Source organism: Bos javanicus, chromosome 21 (assembly GCF_032452875.1).
Source record: "Bos javanicus breed banteng chromosome 21, ARS-OSU_banteng_1.0, whole genome shotgun sequence".
NCBI classification, from domain to species: Eukaryota; Metazoa; Chordata; class Mammalia; order Artiodactyla; family Bovidae; genus Bos; species Bos javanicus.
In genome coordinates, this window is record NC_083888.1 from 31,013,300 (window position 1) to 31,036,413 (window position 23,114).

Below are 23,114 nucleotides of genomic sequence, written 5' to 3' on the forward strand. Positions count from 1 at the left end.
CCCCGTTTCCCCACTGTTAACCTCTTACCTTAACATCATGCATTTCTCACAATTAATGCACCAATACCGATGCATTATCATCAAGGTCCGCACATCGTTCTGATCCAGTTTTTATCGAATGTCCTTGATCTGTTCCAGGATCCCACCCAGGTTACCGTATGCCAATGAGTCATCATGTCTCCTGGGGCTCCCCTTGGCTCTGAAAGTCCCTCAGACCTCTCTTGTTTGTGGGGGCCTTGACAGTTTGGGAGAGCTGGTCAGGCGTTTTATAGCATGTCTCTCTGTTGGGTTTTGACTCATGTTTTTCTCATGATTCGACTGGAGTTCTGGGAGTTTGGGAGGGAGACCACAGAGATCCTGTGCCATTCTCGTCCCATCGTATCAAAGGTGACACTGTCACTCTGACGTCACCGTGGGTGTTCACCCTGAACACCTGGCTGAGGTCAAGTGACTCTTTTTAAAGTTCATCTTCACTTTTTAAGAAAGCTTAAATTGCTTCTTCCAGTGACCCTGTGAAGACTCTGGGTGACATGGTTTGCCAGCTTCTTGCATGAACAGCTTGTGCGTTTTATCTTCTGCGCCACATGGCAGCCCGTTTCTTACCACGTGGCCACACCCCAGGTGGCCCGGAACCTCCTTGTGTTAAAGACGAGGGGCCCCTGGATTTGGCAGACGGGGGAATCTGAGGCCAGTGGGGGATGAGGATGGAAGAGGGGAGTCTTATGGCTCCTTCTGGTCCTTGCCCCCTGGACCACATTGGCCCTCTGGTCTTTGCAGGGAGACAGGATTCAGAGCTGCCCTCAGTCTCACGTCTCTCTTGGCCACTGGGCTATCTCACCCTTAGCAGATTCCTACGAGGAGCCCAGAGGGGCCGAGCGGCAGGGGAGCGACAGGGGTGCGCTCTGTTGGCCGGCCTCACCTTTCTCCAGCCTCAGCTGGCCTTCTGCAGTTTTCCTCCAGACGGCTCATTACTGTGATGGAAGCACGTCCCCTCAGACCCCCGCATCCAACAATCCTTTGGCTGGAAGGTCATTCCCATTCACTTTTCTTTTGCTCTCTCTGTGGATTCTGCTCTCTGCCTGTATGTCCACCCAGAACTTTGTTGGGCATCCATCTGTACACCAGTCTGTACACTCATGGATTCCAGAGGAGAGGTGCTGGTGACCATCCTTCAGAGAGATGGTGTGCACTTTTTGTCCGTCTCTGTAAATGGCTGCTTCAGAAATCAAAGGTATTTTCGAAGCAGGGGTTAAATCAGTGCAATGATATATTCTTCCTATTCGTCATATGAAACCACCTCTGAGGTTTTAGTGATCCCTGCCCGGCCCCTTGCTCTAATTCCGAAACATATTTTGAAGTCCCCGTTGTACCTACTCTTTGCGCTCTAAGCCTTGCAACAACTTTTGGCCCCCAATAATACGATGCAGCTCAGAGCCCTGTGGAAGGAAGTTTCTCTTCCCTGCTGGGCCCCGTGGGACGAGCTAAGTTCTACTTCCTCAGCACCATCCACCCTGAGATCACTGGCAAGAGACCCAAGGAGGTGGGGCTCAGTCTAGGGTGACTTGGGGCCCAGCCTGCAAGGCAGCCAGTGGACCTCAGTGAGCCCCTTAGGACAGCCTCAGACCTGGGGCAAGCGGCAGGCTCCGAAAGAAGAGGCCTGTGTGAGGGCAGCTTGCAGGGTGGGGGGCCATCCTCTCACCCAGGGAGGCAGCAAGAGGAATTCCGACCTCGGCTGCACGGATCACGCCCTTCACCCCTGGGCCTCGATCCTCACTGGAGAAATGGAGGAAACGAGGCTTATATCACAAGGATGCTGTGAAGTTCAGATTAATTCAAGTAATATAGAAAGTCTGGTCCACTGAAGTCTCTCAGTAAATGAGAGAGAGAGAGAGAATAAAAACAGTACTAAATCGTTTATAATGGTGACTGTTCACAAATGCACTGCCACATGTCTTAGCTCATCTTGACTTTGATGGTCAGAGTTGGCAGGCTTGGTATTATTAATCCTTTTATAGATGGAAAGACTGAGGCTGAGAGAGACTGCGGCTCGCCCAGGGTCTCACTGTTTGTCATGGAAGGAAGGGCCGGGATGGAACTCTGGGCTCCGTGTGCATTTTCCTACACCACAAACGGGCATCTGTACAAGTCTGTTAGAATGAGTAACACCATCTGCTCCATCACATAGATCCAGACATCCAGTGGCCTGAGGAGGAGCGTACTTGTCCCACCGCCCACCCCACTGCAGCCCAGTGCAGTGACATTGAGGAGGGTAGGGGTACAGGGACACTGTGTCACAGTCACTCTGGCCTCCAGGCTCTTCCATGTCATGGCTCCTTGTTATTCTGGAGTTTTCTCCCTTTAGCCAGGGGATAAGAAAGGGAGGGTAGCAAACTGTGCATAGACGATTTTTACTGCCTGGGCCTGAAAGCAGTAACCTTTGTGCTGGTGACCTGGTGACCTTGCTTCTGCCCCTGTTTGATGGTGGACTCAGTTACGCATTCATACCTAAAGCGCCAGGTCCCAACACGAGTAGACTGTGCGCCTACCGAGAACAGTTACCTGCGTAGCCGCCTAGTAGGCCCACGATGTTCCCCCCTTCCCAATAGTGAGAGGGGCAGTCACAATGATCAGTCCTCCCTGGATGATGCAGGTCCCCCTGTCTCCTGAAGAAACAGGGTGATGATCTGGACCCTAAGGGACAGGCATTCCCGGTGGAAGCAGGGGAAGGGTGCAGAGGCCTCGCCCCTGTCCTTCGAGGGCCAGCACGTTCAGAGTAGCAGGAAAGGGGTTCTCTCCTCGTTCTGTAGGTGGCGTTTGTGGCTGGCTCATTCCAGAGAAGCCCCCTCTTTTCTTATAGAGGCAAAAGCCCCCCCCCAGCTCAGCACAATAGTCTTTGTTACCTGGATTATTCAAGATCTCCAACCATGAGAAGGAAAGTTGTTTTTTTTCAAACATGGGAAGTGATTTGTAAAACAGCCGATAGCTTTAATGACAAGCCTATTTAGCTGATAAAATTAGCCATCAGAGGAATAACTTATGTTATCCTTTTGCCATAATTTAAATTTATGGCCAACTACCAGTCATCTTCACAGTGGATGGAAAGGGGCCAAGGTCGGATTCAGCGTCACCCTGCTCCTAAATCATTAGTTTGCAACTGTCTCCTGAGTTTTATTGTTACCAACAATGGCGAAACTAATGGAAATAAACATTGGATGCCATCCCAATAGCAGATGGGTTTGAAGGCAGGGCAGTCTGTGCAGACAGCCCTAATAGGATGGAAGAAAATTATTGCTATTGCATTAGATACCATCGAGCTTCTGGCCAAAGTGTGCATTGATCAGGCCAAGGCCATGTCAGTTGTACTCCACAAACCAGACCATTAAAGGCAGAGATGCGCTGGGTGTGCCCGCCCTGCTGCCCCGGGGGTCTGGCCCCGCCTGGGCATGCATTAAAAGCCCACCCCAATGGAAGGGGCCTGACTCACTCCAGTAATGCACGCTGAGGGCTTCCTTGTGGATCCCAGCTGATTTGGTCAGGTTCTCTGATTAGAAATACTTAGCTCATGATGTGCATTAAGAAGGGCAGTGACTGCACTCTCATTCTTCCTAAGTCACACAATGGGCCTTTTTTCCCCACTGGACCATCTTGCCAATGGGAAATTTGCTTCATTTTGTCTTCAAAGCCGCCCTGTGCTTCCTCTCCCAGAGGCCCAGGCCCACGTGCTACGGGTGTTTCTCCTTACCTGCAGGGCATTGGGGTTTTTGTGTTTATCCTCCTTGAGATTCTTCTGAGTTCCTTGAATGTGTGGGTTGGTGTTTTTCCTTAGATTTGCAAAGGTTTGGGCCGTCATTTTTTCTTCTTTTTAATGTTTATTTATTTGACTGTGCCTGATCTTCATTGCAGCACGTGGGATTTTGAGTTCCGGCATGTGGGCTCTAGTTCCTTGACCAAAGACTGACCCCAGGCCCCCTGTATCTGGAGTGTGGAGTCTTAGCCACTGGACCACCAGGGAAGTCCCTCCATGATCTCTTTATTTATTGCTTCGGCCTCACCCTGTCCTTTTTCTCCTCTGGAACTCTAACTGCATGTTAGACTTTCTGATCGTGCCTTACTTCTTTCTTATACCCTAATGTCTTCCCCCATTCTCTCTCTTTTTTCTTTTTCTGACTGTAAGTCATAATATTTTTTTTTATAGATCTATCCTCAGGTTCAACATCCCTGTCGTCTACTGTGTCCACTCTGCTGTTAAATGCATGCAACTGAGGACTCAATTTCAGATATTGTATATTAAGGTTCTAAAAATTTCATTTAATTCTTTTTATAGGTCTGTTTCTCCACTGAAATGTTATGTCCATTTTATCCATCTTTCCCCCTCCCCTCTCTAACATATTAATCACAGTTGTTTCAAAGCCCTTGTCTGTTAATTCAAATATTTAAATAGGGCAGCTTCTGTGCAGATTCTAAGCAGCTTCTTAACTGCTTTATGACTTGATAATCGCTTTTTTCTACTTGTTTGCATGAATAGTAATTCTTATTGTCTGTGGAATGCATTGTTGATGCATTTTAGATGTTCTGGGTTATGTTATCTTTCTCTGTAAAGAGTTGGCTCTCTGCAGTTGGGCATTTGTATGAGAGCAGGGGGCTGCCCAGGTGGTTCAGTGGTAAAGAACCTGCCTGCAATGCAGGAGACACAAGAGACATGGGTTCAAACCCTGGGCCTGCAAGATCCTCTGGAGAAGGGAATGGCAACCCACTCCAGTATTCTTGCCTGGAAAATCCCATGAACAGAGGAGCCTGGTGGGCTACAGTCTACAGGGTTGCAAGGAGTCGGACATGACTGAGCACACGCAGCACGCAGCAGGAGCACAGGATGGTGCTGAAGATGCACCAAGAGTTAACTGGCACTTGCAAATTTCCCCTCCCAGTTAGAATCGCAGAGCTAGCACAGAGCTTATTATAGACCAGAATTCAGCTGCTCTGTTAGCCTATTGAACATACAGTGAAAATGAGGCCCAAAGAGGAAAAGAGGCTTAACCAAAGTCAGAGTGAGGCAGGGGAAGGGGGCGACAGAGGACAAGATGGTTGGGTGGCATCACCGACTCAGTGGACATGAATCTGAGCAAGCTCTGGGAGATGGTGAAGGACAGGGAGGCCTGGCGTGCTGCAGTCCACGGGGTCGCAGAGTTGAACACGACTGAGCGGCTGAACAACTACAACAGAGTGAGGGAGGGTGATGGGCCAAGATCTCAGGCTGCTGCCTCCAGCTCTAGCTGTTTCCCCACATTGGAGCCTCCTTCCCTTTCCTGACCCCTGTCACCATTAAGCTCCTCATATTCTGTTGGGTTGAGTTACTTCCATCTCTCCCATAAGGCTTCAAGTTCCCTGACCAAGGTCTGTGGGACTGGAAGCCAGAGGCATGGGTTCTGGGCCCAACATTGCTTCTGATGCACCACGTGGTCTGAGCCTTTTCCCTGCCCTGTCCCCTGGCACAAACGCCTCCTTCCCATCTCAGGGCCTCAGCTCTCCCATCTGACTAATGAGGCCCTGACATCCTAGGACCCCTTGACAACTCTTCATCAACTGGGGAGGCACATGTGGCCATGTTCAGGAATGGGGATCAGGATCCAGGCTCTGAGGGTCCCAGCTAGAACATCTGGACAGCCCCCTGGGCTGTCATGGCCAGTGGCCAGAGCTGAGAGCCCATGCAGCCCGTCTGCAGTGGCTCCTCTATGAAGGGGTCAGTCATTCCTCCTCAGGGCAAGCACTCAGAGCATCCAGCCACCCACACTCTCTGGGTAAGCAGCTTGTAATAACCTGTCCCCAAAGCAGGTGACCCTCTCCCTCATCTGCATTCTAATCATGCCCATGCTGACACTGCTGCTGCTGCTGCTAAGTCGCTTCAGTCGTGTCCGACTCTGTGCGACCCCACCGACGGCAGCCCACCAGGGTCCCCCATTCCTGGGATTCTCCAGACAAGGACACTGGAGTGGGTTGCCATTTCCTTCTCCAATGCATGAAAGTGAAAAGTGAAAGTGAAGTCACTCAGTTGTGTCAGACTCTTAGCGACCCCATGGACTGCAGCCCACCAGGGTCCTCCATCCATGGGATTTTCCAGGCAAGAGTACTGGAGTGGGGTGCCATTGCCTTGTCCGATGCTGACACTGTCACCTCCTAAATCATTCTCATCTCCTTCTCACTGTCTCTACTCTAGTCCAGATTCTAGTCATCCCTGGCCTGGACTGCTGTAGTTGTCTCCGAGCTCATAGTCCCATGTCTGTCCTGGCTTATGTCTGTCCAGTTCATTCTCCATTCTGCTTTCAGCACAGTCCTTTCAAAATGCTCAGCTGAATCACCACCCCACCACCCCACCTTTCTGTTTAAAAGATTTCAGTGGTTCACTGTTGCTCTTTAAATAAGGGCTGAAGTCCTTAGAACCTCTTACCGTGGCTCCAAGGCTGTGTGCCTGGTGTGGCCCCTGCAGACCTCCTCACCGCTCTGTCCTCCCAGTCTCTGCCTCCTGGATGCACCACCTCTACCACAGGTGCCACCCAGAGCTAGCTTTTAGGACTCTCCTAAGAGATTTGTTCCTTGCGCAGCAGATAGCCCCTATCACTGGGACCAGCCAGGACTTACAGGGAGAGGCATTTTCATTCTAGCATACATAACAGAATTTTAACATCACCCTCACCATGCTTTACCTGACTTCTTAGTGAATGGATGAATAAATGAATTACTAGAACTACCATGCACTTGGGGTACATATTTTTAGCTTAAAACCTATTTCATTGTGCATGCCTATGTCTGCATATATGGGCTTGGGGTTGGGCAAGCTCTGGCCTCTGGCTGTCTGGCCTGGATTCCAGTGGGACACCCATGGGCAGCTCTGTATCAATTACAAGTTATCAATAATGCATCTGTTCAGAGTGGCCTTGGAGGCCATTAGCTAGGACTGCCGGCCCTGATGAGCGGCCTTGGAAAAAGCAGGCTGGGTATGCCCATGGGAAGTTCAGATCAGTTGGGGCCGGAGGGGCTCCTAGCCCCAGCAGAGCTAAGGAGAGTTGCCTAATGGGTCCTCCGTGACATCTGAGACCTGCTGCGAGAAGGGTGGCTCCAGTCTGCTCCCTCTGGACAGACTACCCTGTAACAAGCCAGCCTTGCTTTCTTACTTTCTGAGACCAGTGGCGCCATCTGAGTACTGGGTTGTTAAGATCCAGGTCTGAGCCTAGTCTGAGATCAGAGTTAGAGCCTAGTGTGTGATCAGGTTGGGCTCTCAGTTCGTGACTTGGGTCAGGGCTCAGTGTGTGACCAGACTTGCGGCTCACTCTGTGAGCAAGATCAGGGCTCAGTGTTGGGGCTCAGGCTTTGTCTCAGCTTTGGGTCAGGATCAGGACCCAGTTTGTGGCTGGTGTTAGGACTCAGCCTGAAACCACAGAATTGGGCAAAACTGGCTAGTTTCACACATTTGTGTATGGATTCACTCAGCAATACTTATTGAGGGCCTTCTGTGTACCGGGCAACAAGACAGACAAGACCCACAAGACCCCTGCTCTTGCAGAGATTATCTTCTGTACTTTACTCTCGTGTAGATTATATTCTGCATGCCTGCTCTAACAGAGCGCCAGGGTGGCATTGGGGTGCTGGGGCGCTCACTGGCTCCTGAGGGCCAGTTGTGCTCATTTCTTCCCTGTTCTGCATAACGTCGTGTTGGTAGTCTGGAACTGGCCATGGTGAATTTACCAGAGATTAGCCTGCACTGTAAATCAGGCCTCTTTTTATTTTAAATCCTGCACACCACTGCAGCTGAGAGAGGAAAACCCATAGACAGCTTTTGAAGAAAATGGTGGAGTGACCACATGTGTTTATCTGATTTCCTTCCCCAAACTCCACTAAGATGGTGGTAAAGAAAAAAAAGAAAAAACAGATAAAAATTGAGAAATCCTTTAAGTCCTGTCCATCAGGACAGAGAGGAGAGAGAGATTTCTGTGGATTTGCAGGAAGTGGAGCATGAGCAAGAAAGCGGTAACTGGTCTTGAAGAGAGAAGGATCTATAACTAAGGGACTGTGTGAAGAGGTGGCTAGTGAAGGAAAGGGGCTAATTCCCCCTCGGAACCCTGGAGAGTTTGGAAGGAAGGGGTGAGCATGAAGCTGACCATAGTGGAGAGGGGTGGGCTAAAAGTTTGTACACATGCTATCTGAACCCTCCAGGTCCCCTTGCAAATCCTGCGCGGTCAGGAGACCATGCCCCGCCCCCATCACACAAGAGGCAAGCATTTCAGCCTCTGGAGAAACTGACCCAGAGGGCTCTGCGAGTGAACACTGGGTGAGGTGCACTCCCGGAATTTGGTAAATGTCCTTTCATCTTGTGGCTGGACCCTCAGCCCCATTTCCCTGCTCTGCTCTCAGCACACAGGTGGGCCTGAGGCGTGTCCTCAGGCAGGAGGCTGATGAAGTCTACCCAGACCTGAGTGGTCCTAGAGACAAACCCCGTGAACACTGCCATTGGGAAGTTGTCCCAATGTCAGTTTGCTGCCTAGCCACTCTAGTGTTAGTGACTCCTTGAATTGTGTTTCACTTTCATCAAAGGAAAAATGGTGAAGCATTAAAATAAATAAAACAATCAGAAGGTACTAAGTGCAATGTAGAGAACTCAAACAGGATAAAGGGATGGAGTGCCTGGACTAGGAGTCTGGGAACGCCTCCAAGGGGGCAGGGGCAGCCGTGTGATGCAGGACCAGAGGTCACTGGGGAAATGATCCTGAGACCAACACAGGCTTAGAGTGCTTAAGGAGTTTTGAGAAGGTGTGTGTTCCAGTGAGAGGTAAAGGGAGAAAGAATGAGATGAAGTGGGCCAAATAAACAGAGCCAGAACACACACCTGCTCTGTAAGTCAAGGGTAAAAAGCTTGGGTTTTCTCCCACCCAAGGGGAGACATGACAAGGGGGTGACATGATCTGATCTGGGTTTATGAGAACCCCTCTGGCCTCTGTTGGAGGATGGATGGTAGAGGATGTGGGACTGTAATCATCCAGGTGAGCACTGGCTGTGGAGGTGCGGGAGGTGGGTAGACTTGGGGTAGCCCTTCGGGAGCTGGCCTTGAGGGCAGAGTGGATGGCAAGGCAAATGGAAAGTGAGGAGGCAAGGGAGGAGATTACATTTTTGGACCCAGCGAAAATGAGATGAAAGCGCCTGAGGAGCAGCTGTGAGAACAGAGTGAACAGTCCTGTTTAGGTTGAGTTTGTGATGCCTGTGACCCAATTCTGTTGCTGTCAGGCAGGCAGCTGGAAGTGTGACCTGACATTGCAGGGAGGGGCCAAGGCTGGAGGTTGGAATCGTGAGCAAGCAGGTAATCTCCTAGGTAGGGAGCTAACCCCCAGCTTCAGGTCTTTGGGGGTTTGGAGATTGTGGAGTTGTGCAAAAGCGATGCAATGTGTGTTTGGAACACTAGGTGGCAGTGAAGACTCTCCTTCCTCCCGAGTCCGCAGTCAGGCCATTCAGCGTCAGACCCAAACTTTGCCTTCGCCCAGATGACCCAGGAAGGCCCCAGAGTGTGAACAGCCATCTCGGCCACAACCCCAAGAGGCATCTGAAAGCCTCTCTAGGAAACTTTCCCCAACAACAAGAATTTAAACCAAAATAAAAATGTATGACGCCTTTTACAAAGCCTTTATGAAGAGCTCTGTGGGGTGATAACCCCCATTTTACAGAGACAGAAACCACGGCCACGTGGCCCTAAAGCCACAGGGTTGGGAACAGAGCCAGTCCTGTCTGAGCAGCACTCAGAACACCTCCGAGAAGGATGTGGGCGTTGCTGCAAGAAAAGTGGGTCAGGCGCCGCCCAGCGAGCACATGATGCCACGATGGGCTTCCGTGGCAGGTTACCACTGGCCCTGGATATTGTGGGGTTTCCAGTCCTCCGCTAAACATCGGTGTAAGACACCTGAATAAGGTTCTTATTTTGGGGGTCACACGTTTAGACAAGTAACTAGAACAGGATTCAAGTCCGATGTTCCCCGACTCCTCCTGCGATGTTTTTTTGTTGTTTTCGTTTTGCAAACCACCATTGTCTTCCTCTTACGGCCATCTTGTCCTCCCTATGGGGCCAGACGACACAGTATCAGAGATGGGACACGGGACATGTTTTATTACTTGGAAAAGCCTCCATAAACGTCAGGGACTCATGCCATTAGTGTCGTGGGAGATTTATAAAGGAACGCCCCCTCCAGCCTTTGGAGGCTCAGCGCCTTCCTCCCCGCTCCCCCAAAAGGAAAGAGCCCAGACGTCTGGCAGGGCCGGGTCCCCGTGCCGCCCACCGCCCACCGCCCCTCTCCTTCTTGCAGTTTGAGATCCGGCAGCTGCGGGCGCACCTGGCACAGCAGGACTTGGACCTGGCGGCGGAGCGTGAGGCGGCGCTTCAGGCCCCGCACGTGCTCAGCCAGCCGCGCAGCCGCTACAAGGTGGTGGAGGCCGGCACGTGGGCCGAGGAGACGGCGGCCGAGAGCGTTGTGGAGGAGCTGCAGCCCGCGCAAGGTGAGTCCGCCGGCGCCTCCCCAGCCCCGCCATGGGGAGCTCCCTCCCAGCCCCCGGGCTCTGCGCACAGCCACAGCGTCCGGGAGCTGGAGCACGTCTCCTGACGGGTCTCTGTCCCGATGTCGGCCCACCATTTTGGTGGTGGCGGGGGGAGAACCCTAGTTAATTGCTCCCCGGGACTGCCTTTCTCAGCCTCGGAGACAGCGTTCAGTCAAGCTACCTTGACGCGACTTCGACATGACCTCAGTGGCCTGTAGGCATCTTGCCTGCTTTGAGTGTATCACTTCCCCATTCCTTGCGGCAACTTGCAGGAGACTTTACTACTTTATGGGTGACGGAACTGAGCCCCAGAAAAGTCGTCCAAAGGTACAGAGCTAGGTTTCCAGTCCAGGCCTGGGGCCAGAATAGCCCAGAACCTAAGCCTTGAAGATGGTGGTAGATTTATGGGCCGGTGATGTTGGTGGCGACGGGGGCCTCAGCAGTACCCTAGGGCAGACTTTTCTCTAGGGAAGACCAACTGTGTCGCCTTGCAGTGGGCACTTAACCTTTCTGGGCCTTGGTTTCACTAGCTGTCAAATGGGAACAGTGCTGAGCCTTCCTCACAGGTTCATGTGAGGCCGCAGGAAGCAGGTGTAAGTGGCTTTCAGAATTGCAAAGTAGTCCTGCAAATGTCAGGTGGTGGTATTTTGTGATTGGGGTGGAAATTCCACTCCGTGGTGATGCGGCTGTCAGGTTTGGGCCTTTGTGGGGTTTGGGGAGGCTGTGTTCTGACGGGCTCAGGCCAGGGCTTGGCTCCAAGCTCAGGGGGCACAGGGGCCAGCAGGGGAGATCTGAAGCCTTGTTAGAGCCCCCAGGGGGACCCGGGAGCCTGGACGCAGGTTCCCCTCCCCAGGCACCCTTGCTGCTCCAGTCTGACTCTACCCTGCCCTGACTTGCCCCTGAAAGTGCTGTTGCTAAAATGATGGGTAAGGGATTCCTTCACTTTACCAAGATATTTTTTTTAAATATTGACTTCCCCTAATAATTCAGAATACATTTCTGCTGCTGCTAAGTCACTTCAGTTGTGTCCGACTCTGTGCGACCCCACAGACAGCAGGGCACCAGGCTCTGCTGTCCCTGGGATTTTTCTAGGACCACCTTTTTGACCTAAAGGTAAGGGAACTACCCAGATGCCTCCAAGAGAAGCTTTTTACAGTGTGATTTCATTCCATTCTCACACCTCTTTTCTGTCATATGGAGGGAGAAACTCAGGCTCAAAGAAATCAGGAGAACTTCATGGGGTCACGTGGAAACGGAGGTGCTGGATTGGGCTAAGTGCAGCTTGATCTAGGGCCCTCTTCACCTTGGCGTGCTCTATGCCCCTCGCCAGGGCAGTGACAGCCAGGCGGGGCTGGGCGGGCTGGGAGGCAGGAAGCCAGAGCTCCAGACTCTGCCACTCCCCAGCTCTGTGACTTGGGGTCTCAGTGCTCCCTTCTGTAAAGTGGGCTCATAACTCCGGCTCTGTCTGCCTCACAGGAAGTCTGGGGAGCTGGTGGACGTGAGAAAGCTCTGTAGGCTACAAGGTGCTGTGGACACGTTTTGGGGAATAGGGTGATTGCTATTATGATCTTTTGAGAGACCTTCCAACCTTAGAACTTTAGAAGTTGGGGACTCAGGACTTCTGAGTCTAGCTCTTCAGCTGATGTGCTAATCCCATCTAGAACCCCTGCCGAAAGGTTTACCAGCCTCTAAGAACAGGTACCTGGAACCTCCCAAGGAAGCCCAGACCAACCCAACTTCACATGACTCTGCCTGTTAGAAAGTACTTCTCAGACTGAGCCAAGGTCTGCCCCTGGCACACACCTCTCCCACCTGGATGAAGCTTTTATGTCTCCCAGCTGAGACATCCTTTCAGAAACTGGCCTCTGAGTGTCTTCTCCTCCAGGGACTGTCACCTCCATTCCCACAGCCACTTCTCAGGGGACACAAGCCCTCCAGGTTCTTGCCGTACAGTCCCTCCCTGAGCATTCCAGTGTTTCTGTCCCTTTCAGAATGACATCTAGACTAAGTGCACTTCTCAGGGAGCTGCAAGACTAGGGCGGAGTGTTAAGGGCTCACCCCTGCTTTTTTGTTCTGGACCCAAGACTCCTGTGATTGAGCCTTGTGGTGGCTGCCTGGCCTGAGCTCAGAGTTGAGCCAGGTCATGGCTCTGCTCTCCCCACAGCCCATCCTTGACTTTCTATATGCCCATGCAGAGTTTGACATTCATTTGTGTTCAGTTGTAGCCTGATTCCTGCCTTTGCTCTGGGTTTCCAGGGCTTTGTAGGTTCTGCTCACAACTCATCACCAATCCTGCTGGTTTTACTGCCTGCATATATTTTGAAACACTCCCAACTTTTCATCTGCATTGTTCAGCCTCCTTCTTTCTGGACCTCATCCGCTTCCTTGACCTCAGCTTTGCCCCCTTGGGTGCCCTCTTCACTCTTTTCCCCCCAACACACACACACGCACGCGCACGCGCACACACACACACACACACACACACACACACACGGTGATCTTCCATAAATCTTTCATGTCACTCTCTGACTTAATACCTCGACTGGTTATTTGCTCGAGCTGCTGAAATAAAGTCCTGCAAACTGGGCGGCTTAACCCACAGAAGTTTCCTGCCTCTGAGTTCTGGAGGCTGGAAGTCTGGGATCAGGCTCTTGGCAGGATTGGCTCCTTCTGAGGTTGCGAGGGAGCATCTGCTGCTGCCTCTCCCCCGGCTCCTGGCGCGCTGCTGGTAACCCTTGGCGTCCCTTCGCTTGTAGAAGCGTCACCCTGACCTCTGCCTTCCCTTCACATGGCATCCTCCCTGTGTGTGCCTCTGTGTCTGGATTTCCCTTTTTACAAGGACCCTAGTCGTGTTGGGTCTGGGGCCCGCCCTACTCCAATATATGACCTCATCTTAACTAATTCAGTCTAAAACAATCTCATTTCCAAATCAGATCACATTCTGAGGTCCTGTGGGTTAGGATTTCAACATATGACTTTGGAGGCGAAGGACATGGTGACTCAGCTTGTAACAGGTGGCATATAAGGCCCCTGATGGTCTTGCCCCCTCCCACTCACTGCCGTCTCATCTCCTTCCACTCTGCACTCCGTCTTCACTTTCACTCTGGCTGAGTGAAACATCTCTGCGTTTGGAGAAGTGTTCTGTGTAGTAGTAAGTCCCTGAGGCTTTCCACATGCTGTTCACTGGCAGGACAGGCCTGCCTGCCAAACTTCTTTTCATCCTTCAAACCCGTCTCAGAGTCAGCTCCCGGTCACCACGTCCTTCCCTCGAGACCTTATATGAACTCCCGCTTGCCAGGTCGCCCCCGCATTTTGTCTTCAGGGCCACACCTGGCCCTTGGCAGGCTCCCCACAGAGTGATCTGCATGGAATATAGTCTGCAAGCTCAGAACTGATTGAAGAACAGAACAAATCTGTGGACATCGCTTGTTTCACTATGGGTCCTGCAACCCTGGGTCTTCTCTCAGCGCTCAGGGGGCTTCTGGCAGTAGCCCGCTCCAGAAACCCCACTTGTGGCTTGCAGCTCCCCATGCCAGGGCATGGGGAATCCAGAATATGAGAATCTTCGTTTTGAAAATTCTGGAAGTTGGTGGCAACTTTTGCCCACTTTGTCCTGTTTTCCAAGGATGAGAGGAGCAGGTTTACAGCCTATCCCAGGGTCTTCCCAGGTGGCGCAGGTGGTAAAGAACTTGCCTGCCAGTGCAGGAGACTTAAAGAGACACAGGTTCAATCCCTGGGGCAGGAAGATCCCCTGGAGGAGGACACGGCAACCCACTCTGGTGTTCTTGCCTGGAGAATCCCATGGGGAGAAGCCTGGTGGACTACAGTCCACAGGGTCGCACAGAGTTGGACACAACTGAAGCAACTTAGCACATACAACTGGCCCATCCCAGGACCTTCCTGCTGACGGAGCAAAGTGAGGTGGGGGAGCCGCCTCCGTGCTCTGCCCGTGGTGGCTGCTCAAGCGCATTTTGAGACTGCAGCTCACCTGGTGCTGGGGCCTACTCAGCACTGTTCCGTCTTCGGGAGCACACACCTTTGAACACCTGAGCTCAGGTGGCACCTCCTGTACAGCCAGTCATTCTGCAGCACCTCTCTGCCTCTCTCACCAGGAGCCTTAGCTCTTGAGATAACAGCCTGGCCATTACTATCCCCCCACCAGCCAATGACCTCCAGATCCCGGACACCTGATGCCACACTTGGATTCACAGGGTGTCAAGATCTGAGGTCACAGAGTCTGCAAACAAGCCAAGCATTTAAAGTAACCGCACACATTTTAGTATTGTGAAACCATGAGTCCCTGCCTCTCCACCCTGTTCCTCCTCTCCCTGCAGTCCCCACGGTGGGCACCTTCCAGCAGGAAGTGGAGGGAGGCAGAATAAGAAGGGAGAAAGTGATTGGCTACATGTGCCAGCCAGGGGGGTCACGGATTCTGTGCCAACCCTCCTGGAAACTAGAGGCATGTCTGAATAGGGCACTCAGATCTCCCACAGAGCTGGCAAACGTGCACCCCTGGGAGCCATTGCCAGTGCCCCTCCCATCTAGCCCTGGAGCCCTACCCTTGCTCTCCTTTGTCTCCCCCGTGACATCCCTGCCTCCCAGCTCTCTAGGGGCACACCGGCCCTGCCCAACTCAGCAGAGCACTAGCACATTTCCCAACCTGTCACTTGACTGCCAACCCCCAGAGCCGTCAATAGCAAAGGCAGTTCCCCGGAGACAGAGAGCAGAAGCCTTGCCGGGCTAGCAAGTGGCATGCATGATTCACGGCCTCGGATGGGCTAAGGAGTCAGGGCACCCCAGCTCATGTCTCTCTGACCGGGACTTGTGTCCAGAGAGGGATTTCCATGATGTTAGAAATCATGGCTAGACAAGCTAGGGGCAGTCTGGGCCACACTGGAGAGGGAGAAAGGGCAGCATTTGTTGCTCACCATGACCTTCAGGCCAGCAAGGGCCCCAAGGCTCAGCGTGTCACACTAGTACACAGACAATCCGGGGATTAACCTGCAGACATCAGCAATAAGTCTCTGGAGCCTCAGGGGAGGGCCGGCCTCTCTTGGGGTATGGGGGTGGGGAAGGAGGCAGCAGCGGGGGTGGGAGTGCCAGCTTCAGTCGTGGCAGGAGAAGCAGCTCCTGCAGTCCCCACGGTTGCCAGCGGGTCACTGTCAGACTAACGCCAACCAGCTTCTGTTTAAACTTGCTCCAGCACAAATCATTTTTAAAACCCGGACTGCAAAGTTCCAGGCTTTGGGGCTTGCCAAGTTCACAGTGCCCCTGTGTAGTCATTAATACTTCCCTCCCAAATTTATTAGTCTTGAAGCTCGCCCATAACTTATGAATTACAGCCCCTGGTGGGAGTGCCACAGCTTTTACCATATATCACAGTGAACCTCGGCATCCACCCCCCACCACCCCCACACTGCACCAGTGCTTGGAGAAACCTCCACGGAGGTGCACCGGGTCTCACCTTGGGAGAGGAGAGGCCTATGTGCTGATGGGGGCAAGTCGGGCTTTCTGCCATCACTGGCCTCCCTATGGGGGCACTGGAGACCCAGGAGAGCCCCCAGAGCTGTAGCACTAGAACTGGGGCACCTCACATAAAGCAGAGAGGCAGATACCAGGGCAGGGAGGTGTGGGTGGTTCTAAAAGAAAGAGGTGGGATTCAGACTCAGGGCTGGGTTTGAATCTTACCTTGGCCTTGAACAAGTTACTTGACCTCTCTGGACTGGCTTCATGGTGGGGTGACCCATGCAGTCACCGAGGGTGTCACACTTGGTTCATTGCTCTGGTGTCACTCTCTCAAAATTCTTAATGTTTTTTCTTTCAGTGATTGATATATTGATTTCAGATATACCTGAAAATAGTTGTATATACTAGAGAATCACAGTAAGTCTAGATAGCATCCATCACTATGCATAGTTACAGAATTTTATTTATTGTGAGGAGAACTTTTGAGATTTATTCTCTTAGCAATTTTCAAATATACCATACAGAACTAACTATAGTGACCATTTTGTAGCATATCCCCGTGACATTTACCGTATAACTGAAGTTTGTACCTTTGGAGCCCCTTCGCCCACCCGTTTCACAGCCCCTCCCTTGCTTGCCCAACCCCTGCCTCTGAGAACCACCAATCTGTTCTCTGTATCTCTGAGCTCAGAGCATTTGTTTGTTTCAGGTTTTGTTTTTAGATTCCACATGTAAGTAAGATCATACTGTGTCTTTGTCTGACTTACTTCACTTAAGCACAATGCCCTCTGGTCCATCCAGGTTGTTGCAGATGTCAGGATCTCATTCTTTTTTATGGCTGAGTAACATTCCTGTGTGTGTGTGTGTGTGTGTGTGTGTGTGTGTGTGTGCATACCACATCTTCTTTATCCAGTCATCTGTTCTTGGACACTTAGGTCATTTCCATATCTTGGCTATTATAAATAATGCTGCTGTGTACATTGGGATGCATGCATCTTTTCAAATGAGTGTTGTTGTTTTCTTCAGATATGTACCCAGAAGTAGAACTGCTGGATCATATGGTAGTTCTATTAATTTTTTGAGGAACCTCCATACTGTGTTCCAGAGTGGCCACACCAATTTATATTTCCGCCAACAGTGTACTGGGGTTCTCTTTTCTCTGCCGTCTCACCACCTCTTACTATCTCTGTCCTTGTGATTCTAGCTGTTATAACGTGTGCGAGGTGGCATGTGCCTGTGGTTCTGGTTTGTGCTTAGTTGCACGCCTTTCGTTGAGTGAAGTTGAGCTCCTTTTCATGTACCTCTGGCCTGCTCTGTGTTTTCTTCAGGAAAATGTCTATTCAGATCCAATATTTAAATTGGATTATTTTTTTGCTACTGAGTTGTATGAGTTCTTTATATATTTTGGATATAAATCCTTATCGGGTATGATTTGCAAATATTTTTTTCCATTCAGTAGGTTGCCATTCATTTTGTTGATGGTTTCCTTTGCTGTGCAGAAGCTTTTTAGTTTAGTATAGTCCTACTGGTTTATTTTTTGCTTTCATTGCTTTTGTTTTAGTGTCAAATAAAAAAAAAAAATCATTGCCAAGACCAAGGTCAAGGAGCTTACCTACAGCCTATGTTTTCTTCTAAGACTTTTATGATTTCAGGTTTTACATACAAGTCTTAATTCATTGAGTAAATTTTTGTGTATGGTGTAAGTTAGGGGTCCGGTTTTCCCAGGACCACTTACTGAAGAGACTTTCCTTTCCTCCTTGTATATTCTTAGCTCCTTTGCTGTAAATTAATTGACCATATACGGGTGAGTTTATTTCTGGGCCTTAATGCTTTTTAAACAAAGGGCCCCACAAATTATGCAGCTGTCCTGGGTCTGAACTCTAATTGTCCCAACTAGGAGCAGAAGCACACCCCACTGAGAAGGACTGAGCACTCAGCCACACACACTGCCCTCGGCCTGGTACACAGCTGGTGCTCAGCACACAGTAGTGTCCTTTCTCGGTGAGGGCTGCTGAGCTGTGGGGCAGCAGCTCGGAGTGTGGCAGTGGGAGCCCTGGCCAGGAATCAGGGTCTCCCTCTGGGCTCGGATCTGCACAGGACATGTGGGTGTGCCGTCCTGACTCCTGACTCCCACCCCAACAGCTTGGCCAGTCCCGCCACCCAGGGAGGCCCACCTGACTCACCGCCCTCTTGCTCCACCTCGCTGGGCAGGTTGGGGCTCTGCCCAAGGAGCACACCCACATAATGAGCACTGCCACCACAGCACTCAGCCAGCTTTAGGAGGATCAGTCAGGATGGCTGCATGGAGTGCTCACGCCCTAGGAAAAAGTGCTGGGTGGTTGAGAGCAGCTGCGGCAGCTGCCACAGAAATGACCTGAACTTAGGGGCCAGCAGGGAGCGCCGTGGGCCAGGGTTTCAGGGAGGTGATGGACAGACCCAGGTTAGACTTGACCTTCATCATCCCAGTGAAACGTATAGCTCACCAGCAAGTAGGTATTTCTTATTCCCATTTTACTGAGGAAGCTGAGGCTCAGAGTGGCGAGGGATTTGCCTAAGGACACAGAGCAGATGTCTGCAGAGCTGGGGTTGGCACCTGGGCTGTTTTGTCCTGGAGCCTGAGTTTGTACCAGCCCTTCTTTCTCACCCCTCCAGGGTCAGCCAACCCAGTCCTCCTGTGCGGCAGTTCCTACATGGCCTTAGGGCTCCTTCGTGCCAAATCAAAGCAAACCTTGGGGCAGGGGTTCTCTTAGATGGAGGGTGGGCAGCCCCATGTCGGGGCTCACTGATGGCCTCTTCCTGGCCACATGCATCCATGCCTGCCTGCCTGCATTCCCTCCCTGCAGGCTCCCAGACACCAGCAGTCATTAGTCTCTGGGCAGGAAGTACCAGAGACCAAGAGCAAGGCTGTGTGCTGCGTGGTGCAGGGAGTGTCTCAGAGCCTGAGGGGAATGGTCCAGGGAGGTCTTGCAGGCCCCGACCCAGCCTCAGTCACTGTCCAGTCATCCTATTTATTGGTGGGTAGCATACACCAAGCCCCATGCTAAGTGCTGGCGAGACTCTGAGTAAAATGTGGCTTCTGTGTGGGAGGGGACAAAGCCCCAGCCCAAGTGGTCAGTGTGGAGAAAGGGGCCTGCCTGAAGCAGAGAGAGTAGGGGGGTGTGGGTGGCGATCAACACTGCTGGAAAAGCCTGGGCAAGGCCTTGCTCTGACTGTCTTGAAACTCACTCTGAGGCCTCTGGGTGGGTACAGGTTTGGAGCAGAGGGAACAAATGCAGACTAGACAGGCCTGCAGTGGCCGCCTGGAGATCTAAGTTCTGTGTCAGGTACATCCATGGAGTGAGCAATCCCGTTTATTAATCCCTGCAAGCATGATGAGAGGCCAAAGGGAAAAGCGTGAGGTCTGACCCAAGGCTGGATGGCAGAGGGCATCTGGGGGTCCCTTGACTGGTCACAGGTTCAGCAGGAGCTGAATTCCTGGTAAGAATGGAGAAGAAGCGTGGAGAAATGACCAGGGTCCCAGGGTACCATTCACCAAGGTGGAGGTGGGGGAGAAACTGAGTTCTCTTTTGGACACGTTGAGTCAGAGGTGGCTGGAGGTCATCCAGGAGAAGCTGTCCGGTTGGCCAGAGCAGTCAGAAGCTGAGAGATGTCTGGGCTGAAGGTCACCTGGCTCGGGTTACTTTTATCCACAGCTTTGATGAAGATTGAGCATCCTCAATTGAATAGGCAACACTGAGGTACAAGAGAGAATACCTTAGCAGACAGAATCAAGATTCAGAATGCTTTCAGCAGGCTCTGGGCTGAGACCAACAAGCTGACATTTGCCTGTGATGATAAATGTGAAGTCCTCTGTGGAGCCGACACGGCTATGGTTGGTGAAGGCCTGGCTGGCTTGGCCCCAGCGCCTGCAGAGGAGGCCTGGCCTGGGCATCCGTGTTGGCCACAGACTCATGAGTCAGCAGAGTAGGGTGGTTGCTGAACCCGATTGGAGGATGTTAGGCTGTGTGAGGGGAAGATCCCAGCAGATCTCCAGGAGGACCCACCTGTTAAGCAAGATGAAAGGAAGTTGCTGTGTGAAGTGCCCGATCCGCAGTCTGGAGCTCTGAAGGACACAGTGACAGTCAGCTCCCTCCTGCCTCCCTTCCCCTGTTTTGGTCACATCTGGAGCCCATAGTGACTTGAGAGGCTGGAAAACCAGGGAGGAGTGAAGCATGGACAGGGGTTTCTCAGGAGAAGAGACATTTTGGGAAGGATGTGAGGACTTTGTAAGTGCTGGAAGGTCTGTCATGTAGTAAGGAGAAGTGGGGTGTGGCCTTGAGGCATGTGGGGACAGGACCCAGATCCCCAGATCTGCAAGGCCTCCCAGAGTGGGCCCTTCCTAAGGAGACGGAGACTGGCTGCCTGATCACAGAGTGGAGGTCCCCAGGAGGCCCTGTGCTCCTTGGAGGTGGAGGGCCAGGCACGCCACCCCAGCTGAGCACAGAGGAATCTGATTATTAGAGCTGCTCAACAGAGAGGCAGGAGGCCCGTTCTGTGAGGGGCACAGGCCATGGTGGGCAGAGCCCAGGCAGGGGTTGAGAGGATGCTCACACAGGGTGGGGTCGGGGGGAGTGCGGTTCCTCGATGGCTCCGGTCCCTTCCCACTCTGCTCTCTCACCTCTTGAACTTCAGGGCTGGCTGAGGGGCCTGGAGCCAGCTAGCCTGGCTGTCACGGTCTCTAAGAGCCCCACCCGCTCCCGCATGGTACATGGTACAGATGGAAAACCTGAGGCCCAGAGAGGGGATGTGACCTGCCCAGTAGCAGCACAGGAACCCAGGCTCTGGGTGTTTCTCATTCACGCCAGGCCACCTCCTGCACGTGAGCCCCTGTGGGACTCACCGGTCTGTGGATACTTTAGCTGAGTTTATTGTCCTGCCCTTGTGACATGGCCCTTGACAGCCACACTGCAGGTCCCTCAGGATAATACCAAGATCAGTGACCAGACCTCTCTGGCCCAGTAGACCTGGTGGCCCTGGAACTGCTTGCCAGGAGCAGTCACACCGGCCTCCTCCCACTTCCCGGGGCAGCCTGCAGGGCTAGACAGCATTTACAACATAAATTATGAAGAGCCATGGAGAAGAGTGTTGCTTTCTGATTCTGAGGCGCATTGCTGGTTGATCCTGAAGCAGGGCCTGGAGCCAGCCTGGGGCCCCTCCCTCAGCTCAGGCATTAATGCAGAATACACCTCTGGCCACAGGCATTTAAAGATCAAGAGAGGCCAAAAAAGCTTTTAAGAGCCAGGTTGCTGTGTTGCCGCCACCGGCCTCCCCGTGTCAGGGCAGACAGGCTTCTGCAGTGATCTCAGGTGTGTCAGGAGGGCGGCCACGGAGAGCAGCAGGTTCCATCACCTGCAGACCGAGGCTTCTGGGGGGTGTAGACCCCCATCCTCGCCTGCAGCCTCAACAGGACCTGTCTCCCCTCCCCTGGGCATTGCTGTTTCTGTCTCCCGTCCAGCCTGACACCTTCCCAGCCACTCAGCGCACCCTCGGGAGTGCCTCACACTTGAGCCTGTTCACACTTTCCTGTGGCTCCTCACTGTGCTTGGGGCAAGGCAGAGCTCCTTAGGATGGCTTTGGGGTCTCCTGTCCTCTGCTGTCCATTCCCCACCCCCGCCCCTCACCATGCTCAGGCCTCTCTCAAGTTATCTCTCCTCTCTCATCCCTTCCCACCCCATCAGAACAACGAACCAATTCTTTGAGACCCTGTTCCCATGCCATCTCCTGAGACCTGGACAGCTTTACACCTTCTCATTGGTTATTCATTCAGCAACTCTTTACTGAGCACCCACCATGTGCTGGGAGCAGGGTGCTGGGAGCACGGCTGGGGGTGCCCAGCGCCTGCGTCCATTCCTGGGCAGTGTGGAAGACCGAGGGTGCTGTTGTCCAAGATCTGCCTCTGCAGCTGGCTGTGTGCGGCTGAAACGGCACTCAGGCTTTTGCACTGAGGAGAGCTTTCCTGGTGACTGTGAGAAACTCACGTGGATTCAGAGACTCAGGCTATCCAGGCAGGGAAAGCCCCAAAGGACTATTTCCAGGCCCTTATCTCAGAGAAGGAAAGGGCTTCTTCATATCACACAGCAAGCTGGATGCTTCATCAGAACCTGGGTCCCTGGTACCCAGCCCAGCACTGGGGCAGATGAGCCATGTGGTCCCCCTGGAGGAACCGTGTGGCAGGGAGCTTGTGGGAGACCAGTGCCTCCTCGTGGTGATGGGGGTAGAGACACTGGGGGGAGGAGCACAAACTGGCCACAGCCCCTGCTCCTGGACTGTCCAGCTCACCCTCACTCACCCTTCTCTGTCCTCACCTCCACAGAAGCCACGGTGAAAGATGACATGAACAGCTACATCAGCCAGTACTACAATGGGCCCAGCAGTGGTAAGTCTGTGTTGGTGCTATTCCATGGGTACCAGAACCTCTGTGTGGCCCCACGCCAGAGGTGACCCTGGCAACCCCTACCATCCAGGCCAGGGACAGCTCGACCAGGCTGTCCATCTCCTGGCCCCTGTGAGCCATAGCCGCAGGCAGAGTTCCCAGCAAACTCTGGCACCTGAGCTCAAGTGCTGGGATGGGAGTGCTCCAAGATGTGCATGGGGGACCCTGGGGTGGAAAGGGGCTGGAATCTAGGAATTAATGACCTCAGCACTTCCCAACCTGAGAACCTTTCAGGATGAGCGTGAGGGGGGTGAGATAATGCATAATTGGGTGTGAGAAGCAACAGGCACTGGGCATGTCCTTGTTTATGTTTCATTCTTGCACTTCAGAAAGTCTCAGGGGACCTAGTGGTTTTCATATGAGAAAGGTTGAGTTTTAAAATAATACTCAGTCCTTCAGTGTCTTGTTTCTCTTTAGCCAGTGTCTTGAGTCTTGTAAGGTTTGGGTTTCACAGCCCTTGAGAAGTGAAAGTGTTCATTGCTCAGTAGTGTCCAACTCTTTGCAACCCCATGGACTGCAGTCCACCAGGCTTCTCTGTCCATGGAATTTTCCAGGCAAGAATACTGGAGTAGGTTGCCATTCCCTTTTCCAGGAGATCTTCCTGACCCAG

At 52.4% G+C, this 23,114-nt stretch overlaps 1 protein-coding gene across 4 annotated transcripts in view; it reads left to right on the forward strand.

Annotated features, from left to right (window-relative positions):
- TMEM266 (transmembrane protein 266) overlaps positions 1 to 23,114 on the forward strand; it is a 124,111-nt gene that overhangs the window by 98,808 nt on the left and 2,189 nt on the right. For all 4 annotated transcript variants that reach the window (XM_061394713.1, XM_061394714.1, XM_061394715.1 and 1 more), the window contains 2 exons: positions 10,338 to 10,527; positions 22,385 to 22,447. In XM_061394713.1, coding sequence (XP_061250697.1) covers positions 10,338 to 10,527; positions 22,385 to 22,447 — 253 coding nt within the window. The remainder of the gene's footprint in view (positions 1 to 10,337; positions 10,528 to 22,384; positions 22,448 to 23,114) is intronic.